Source organism: Symsagittifera roscoffensis, chromosome 7, assembly GCF_963678635.1.
Source record: "Symsagittifera roscoffensis chromosome 7, txSymRosc1.1, whole genome shotgun sequence".
Taxonomy (NCBI): domain Eukaryota; kingdom Metazoa; phylum Xenacoelomorpha; order Acoela; family Convolutidae; genus Symsagittifera; species Symsagittifera roscoffensis.
The window spans coordinates 46614441-46621743 of NC_087068.1; the positions used below are offsets into that span (position 1 = coordinate 46614441).

At 38.8% G+C, this 7303-nt stretch overlaps 2 protein-coding genes across 5 annotated transcripts in view; one reads left to right on the plus strand and one right to left on the minus strand.

Moving 5' to 3' along the window:
* Positions 1-7303, plus strand: part of LOC134851561 (ranBP2-like and GRIP domain-containing protein 3) — a 315621-nt gene that overhangs the window by 213037 nt on the left and 95281 nt on the right. The window lies entirely within an intron of this gene.
* Positions 4233-7266, minus strand: LOC134851251 (protein transport protein Sec23A-like). The gene has a single exon (XM_063867251.1). The coding sequence runs from the start codon at positions 7141-7143 to the stop codon at positions 4762-4764; it is 2382 nt and encodes a 793-aa protein (XP_063723321.1). The 5' UTR covers positions 7144-7266; the 3' UTR covers positions 4233-4761.

Sequence of the window (7303 nt, forward strand, 5' to 3'; positions counted from 1 at the left end):
TAACTCAAGAGTAAAAAGCGAAGCGACAATTTTGAACATTCTACTTTTGACTCTGAACGTCGCTGTTCTCTCATCTTATTTTCTTTCTTTTAGTTCAAGGCCATAATTCTCTCAAATTAACCTTTGATCCGAAACGGTCCCTTACGCATAAAGGTTCTCTTCTACTCTACTGAATAAACTACATTTTCTCACATTTAAAATTCAAATTTGAAAGCTAACTTGACATTGCTACAAGGTAACCAAATTTTGCAGGATGAATAACTTAGCTATGCTGATTTTACTATGCTGATTAAAATAAGCAATTTAGTTTTGCTATCTTGACAGGAAGACTCTCATTCAAAATTGCTCTATCACCTCTGTCTCTGGCTCACTCTATCTCTCTCTCTCTCTCTCTCTCTCTCTCTCTCGCTCGCTCGCTCTCTCTTTCTATCTTTCTTTTTTTTCTCTCTTTCTCTTGCTCTTTGTCTGACGTGTCTTTTCCTTTCTGTTTTTCTTTCTCTTTCTTTTTTCCTCTGTATGAGCCTGTTGGATTACCATTTTTTTAGATATGAATTTCAACTTATCTCAATTTCTATGCAAGGGATTAGAATCATACGATTTGTGTTTCTTTTAGAGCAAAAGTTAATGATGTTGAAAACATGTTGGCTCTCTTTCATTGTTGTACTCAAGGTTACTAACGATTAATTCCCGCACACGAGAAAAAGTTCTATCTTCTAACGGATGAATAGTTTTGAAGCAAGAGACAAATGATACGGTAAAAAAGCTACAACACTTTTTCAAGCTGACACTATAAATATATATATCATCACTTTTCAACTCAACTGGCAAATCATCACTGTATTGACTTACTTTGATCATAGAAGCGTCATTTCCAAGGTACAGTCGACAGGTAAGTGATTCTTCGCTCCTAAAAAAAGAACAAAATTTGTTTCAAACGAGTTATGAAAAGTCCGAAAAAATTACAATCACCTGAAGAGTTCAACAAAAAAATCCTTAGCGCGAAATGTTTAATGAGATCAATGTTTTTTCTGAAGGACAATTTTTGATAATGGAAACCTAAATTGATAAATATGGAACAAACAGTATTTTTTTTTATAGTTCGCAGGGAATTTTTTTAACTAAAATCTCTGAAACGAAGAGCATCAAGTTGTTCAGCAATATTTACAGTTTCGTCATAGAGACCGTAATTTGCTTTCTTGTCAGCAAATGAAATTGATTTCAGAATTCTTAAGGCCAACTGTAAAACGTCAAATTTAAGTGCAAACAATTTTTGAAAATTTTTCAAAAAAATTGAAAATCACAGACTTATACACATAAGCGATTAAACCACTTGCGATTAAACACAAAACAAAAACACAAAAAACATAGGTGAAAAAAATGGAAAACGTTGAAAACTAGTTCTACCAAAATTTAAATTTTTGCATGTCTCGATAGAAGTTCACTCTAGACTGAAATGCCAAAATTTGAAAATTATTTCAGCAACGGAACAACTTACGAAAAGGAAATAAACACTGCCATCTTTGAGCAGACACAAGTAGAGCAGAAAAAAACTATCATTTCATAAAAAAAATATATTTAGAGTTTCAATTCCCACCTGAGATTAGAGTGAACAAAAATTACAATTTCAACTACAAAGGAAGTTGCCTACAGCACAAAAAAACAGTGATGTGGCAACTAAGCCGATAACCTTTGCGCAGACACCTGTTGAGCCGAAAGACAGATTTATTTTTAAAAAGTTCAAAATGTTTCAAGCCCAACTTCCTGAACCTACCAATGGCAACACTTGCACTTGCACTGAAAGTTGTAAACAGGACCAACAAGATTGTGATGCGGCAACTAAACCGCCAAAATTTTAGCCGAATAAAGGAACTCCAACGATACAATTTTTACAGATTTTTTTTTCAACTGCTGCGGAAAAAAAAACTAAGTTCGGCAAAGAGTTTAAACCCAGACTTTATGGTACAAAGGCGACGTCGTTAACTCCAGGTCAAGAGGAAAAGAACCTTGAGGTTGTGAGGGTTCAATAAAAAAGCATGTTTAAAGCAATAACAGTTAAAAAGTGTAAGAAAAAGTTGCTTACTGGAAATACTATTGTTCTCAATTTCAAGACACCTGCTCTCGTAATTGAAAAAAAATTAATTTTTTCGAACAGGAACTTTCATCCTCAAAACAACGCAGTATACGTTCATTATGCCATAAAATGTACGCTGAAATCGTTTAATCGAACTTAAAAACTTTCAGCAATATTTAAAAAAAAAATTCAAAATCAATTAAATCCATGCTTAACAAGCCGAAAGAACAGTACCAAATAAAACAAAATTCGTTAAAAAAAGAAAAGAACTGATGGAAACTAGGCCGAAAATCACGACTACGCAAAGAAATCAACATTTTTAAGAACATTAATTGAAAAGAAACTAACACCAAAAACGTACTACACCTATTTACTACCCAAATGAAGGTAGTTTTATTTGCTTTTTCGAAGAGTTGAGCATGTATGAAACTTACCATTCCTACACATTATACCATTCTGTTCCTAAAGTCATTTAAGGGGGGAAAAGTCTAGTACCTGACTTGCTCTCATCATTACACGAACAGCGCTTTTTTGAACAATAGTCACATTTTTTTGTATTTGAACAATTTCCACACGAGGCTACGTTTACCCTTGGCGTCCATTAAACACAAAAAGTTTGTCAACTTTTCGTTTTTTAAGTTCAAGGCCTAAAAAGTGCTCAACGTGCCAGAAGCATTTCCAACGAAAAAGTGAACAACCTAATAAACCACCACGAGCGTCAGAAACACCTAGACTAAGTAACCTACGAAATATTCCAACGAATCTAGACTTAGCCCACCCCTCCACCTTTCTACCAACTTTTTCTCGAGGAACACTTTTGCTACTAACTTACATGTATTTCAAAAACCGCAAGCTCGATACACGAAGAGGCGAAGCGGAGCACTAACATAAATTTAAACATGAAAAGCTGAAAAAGAAAACTGTTGAAAAAAACTAGGTCATACAAACTTTCAATTATCGATAGAAATTAATTCCAGGCAAACATGCCAGACACTTGAATTTTATATCAGCCACAACGGAACAAAATTTACGAAGAAACAAAGCCGGAAAAAAAAGAACTTTATATAGAAAAATTTCAAGTCCCACCTTAAACAACAATTGCGCTTGCAACTACAACGAAAGTTGTTTACAGCACAAGAAAAATCAGTTCTGGGGCGCTTAACCCAACAATATATGAGCAAAAACCACTTGAAACAAAAACAAATGCTTTTTTGATTTTCTTTTCAATCTTTCAAGTCCCCTTCAAACTAGAATGAACAGCACTTGGGCTATCAATAAGTTACTTAAAGCAAAAAGAACCAGTGATGTGGCAACAAACACTAACAGAACCCCAAAAAAAAATTTATGATTTTTTTTTTAATCTTTCATGTCCCCCCTTGAAATAAACATGATATTTGCACTTGCCACAATTAGGAAAATTGTCTACAGCACAAGAAAAAAGCATTGTGCCAATTTAGCCGACAAAACCTGAGAGAATAAACGAAAAACCAACAATTTTTTTTTAACTTAATACTTAAATTTCCTTTAATCCGACTCGAACCCCAGACTTATTTTTTTAAATTTCCTTGATACTTAAAAAAAACAAGATCCGACCACGACTCGAACCCCAGACCGCAGGGTACGCAGGAAATTGCTATACCTCCAGGCCAAGGGGGAAGCCATCTGGAACATGCTAAGAGAAGGCAAGAAGAGAAGTGAAGACAATAAGAAAAGTGAAGTGATTCAACTGATTTTGTTTAACTTGTTAACCCGAAAAAAGTCCATATTCCAGTTTGATAACGCTTGCTTATCACAAGCGTAAAAAGTTATTAAGGATAGCCGGTTACTGTGCATGTAGCACAGAATTTTCTGACCATAATCATAAAAAAAAACATCCACGCGACTGGTATTAGCAGATCAAGTCAGTTTGCAAAAACCAATCTCATTTTACTTAAGACCCTGGATTTATTTGACACCAATGTTATCTGCAATTATCTGACCCTATAATTGTGTTATTATACCATGAAACACTTCCCGAAAACCGGTTGACTTGACTTCATATGACTTGAATATTTTAGCTATTCGCATGTTATGATCGTCTGAGAAAAATGTGCAAATAAGGAGAACATTCAATTTGGCTGCTGCTTGAACCTGATAATACACATTCTACTACTTGTTCCAAAAGTGTTACGCAAAATTCAAATTGATACCCATTTCTCCGATAATACTCCAGAAAACTCGGAATTTACATAAACCACATTTCTACACAAATTGAGAAACTCTAAAACAACGGCAATATTCTTTTACAATATCGCAATTAATTTGATAAATTGATGAAATTTATGAAGCATATTATTTAGTATCATAACCTTTACAATTTATAATATATATTCGCCAAAATGATATAGGACACGTTGACATTGCAATCCTACTGAACTTTATTACACATGTACTTAGCTGTTTTCCGTATCTTTTTACAATTGTCAATGCTATCTTGAATCTTTTAAAAACTCTCAATGCTATCTTGAATCTTTTTTAAATTTTCAATGCTATCAAATGCAAATCGAAAAATCTTTTCTGAAAGCTTGACAAACTTCACATAAAAATAACCACTCGAAGACAATTATTGCAAAATCTTGATTAAGTCAAGAAACATCGTCGAAAGGGCCAGGGAAAAAAGATCAAGAAAACAGTTTCGTACATTTCAGTCTTCAGTTCTGAGCAGCGACTGCTAATTTCTTCAAGTGGTCGAAAAACACTTGGAAGCTGACATCATCCGTCAAAATCGGCATTGAAGACTCGCCACTGGTTGTCAAGTAATTATTGTGAGTCTGCGAGGGGTTCACGCGACTCATGAGGAATCGCGCCTGGGATCCCTCGTGTTCCGTCTGGACGAACCTCGGCAACGGGAACCTGTTTGCTATAATCTCATGCGCATCATCAACAGGCGCCTGTAACAACTGTCGCAAATTTGCATACTCAGGCATGTTTTGATATCCAAACTGTACCCATTTAGAAATAGTCTCTCCGTGGTAAATGACCACCTGGAAAAACGTATCCATGAGCAAGATTCGATCCGGTTTTATGCTCGTACTATCCAGTAAAACTGGCTCTGGTCCTTGGAAACTGTACGCGTACAACAACGGCTGAATCATCATTACACTTTGTCCAGTTTCTTCAGCATACAAACAATGTTTGTAGAAGACTGTCTCATCGGGCGAGAACCCAAAAATCTGCAGGAACTGGGACCGTCTTAAGTGGAACATAAATTGCGGATACAAGCTGAAGTTCGCGGGCAACGTAAACGAATTCGGGTCTTCCTTTGAGTAGTTTCCGAACTTTTGACACAGTTTGATGAGCTGTCGGTCTAACCAGCGAAGCACGTCTGGTATTTCTTCTGTCTCGGCTCGGTGGACCGCCAAGCGGGCCATAACAACAGCTGCCGCTTCCTGGTCGAACCCGGCTGCAATGTATTGCAAGTTCGTTTGCACTTCGGCCCAGGGACGACAAATAGTAGTGACTCTAATACGTCGCGAGGACGATAAGTGTTGATACTGAGTCACGAACTGAATGTAGCCTCTACCACCCGGCGGCATAGGTTGGTTCGTTTGTTGCGAGGCAACGTCGAAGAAATAACCGAAGGTCGAAGTCGGAGTTATACCGCATATTTTCCACTGAACCGTTCCCGATTCCCCTATATCAGTTTCAGCAATCGACGGGCTTTTGATTTCCATCGAGATACAATTTCCAACACATCCTGCAATTTTCAGCTCTTTAGACATGCGGACCTCACAGGTTGCTCCGAAAGCCAATTTCGAGTCCTCGTTTTCTGGTTTTGTCAAGAACTTCTTGAACGTCGAGTGGAATAATTGAGTTCCAAATGAGTCCCCCTGGACAACCACGCCTCCTGTTAGACGGAAACAGGTTGACATTTCCAGCAACCCAGTTTGATCCAGTGCGGCCGAAAAATAGTCAATCACATGCCCGTTATGACAAGCTTGCCTTGCGAGTTGGTCAAAGAATTTCGTACTTTTCTTCAAGTATTTCGCGTCATCCTTCATAATATCGTTATGTGATCTGATTGTATGTTTTAGATCATCGTCAATGACTATACCCGGTCCTTGGGTGCATGGTCCACCGGTAAACAGCATAATTCTTGCGCCAGTATTTGGGAACGACATTTCCAGCAGGCTCACCGCAATAGCCATCGCGGCGCCAGTCGATCGCAAAGCTCGCTTTCCAGTCGGAACTGGCCATGAATCTTTCTGGATATCCCTCACAAAATCATCCAAAGCCAGGTCACATTTCTCAATCGGCTGGATAAAAGGATTCGACGGAATAGCTGGTGCGTTCCCAGCTGGGTTATTTTGCGCAGGTCTGGCACCTCCCGGTTGAAACTGGGGAGGAACCGGGGCTCGCTGCCCAGGTGTCGCGTGAGGCATCATACCACCTTGGGACGCCTGTCCAATCCCTAACATCTCCTGCAGCTGTTTGGTTGTGTAGGTCTTAGTTCCTCGAAACACGAAACTCTTCGACAGTTCCGTGCAACAAAGATCGTGAACATGCACCATTTTGCCGTAAGTGATAAAACCTACAAGCGCATTGGTCGGCAAAAGTCCGATTGACACTTGAAGTGACTCTTTCAGACTATTCATTTCGTCTTCATCCAGGCACGTGTCCACGACGTACAGGAAAATAGGCGGCAACACCTGCGCTCTGGGCAACGTGTACTCTATAGTCGTAAATTGGGGGATGATCTCGGCCGGTTGATTCTCACGTGAAATCATCGCATACTGCGGCGGGAACGAGTTACGTTGAAAGCAGAAGTTACAAGCCCACACTTTCGAATCGTAGTCGATTTGGCAGAAAGGGTTCAGAATCGCTCTGCATGTCGGTCGTGCACAAATGATCGGATCGTACTTTAGTTCGGGTAAGTCCGGTCGGCTTTTGAGGGGGGTGTGTAGGACACTAATGGGCACGACATTTCGAGTGGCTTCCAGTCTGTTCGTGGGCCATACATTCCATGTCATGCGCACTCCGTCTCTCTGCTCTTCGGCCAAAATGTACTCTTCGTAAGTTTGTTGCTGTGCCATGTCAAACTCTGAAAATTAAGATAGCATTTCACGCACTGTACACAAGTATGAAACTCGGATAAACCGTACAATCTCCACTCTACTCCCGCCAAATGACTTACCGTTGATTTCAACTCCCCTCAAGCCTGTATTAATTTCTGAATTTTTTTATCTAAAGGTG

Excerpts from the sequence above, each read along its gene's own strand:
- LOC134851251 (XM_063867251.1), bottom strand. The coding sequence starts at position 7,143 with ATGGCACAGCAACAAACTTACGAAGAGTACATTTTGGCCGAAGAGCAG.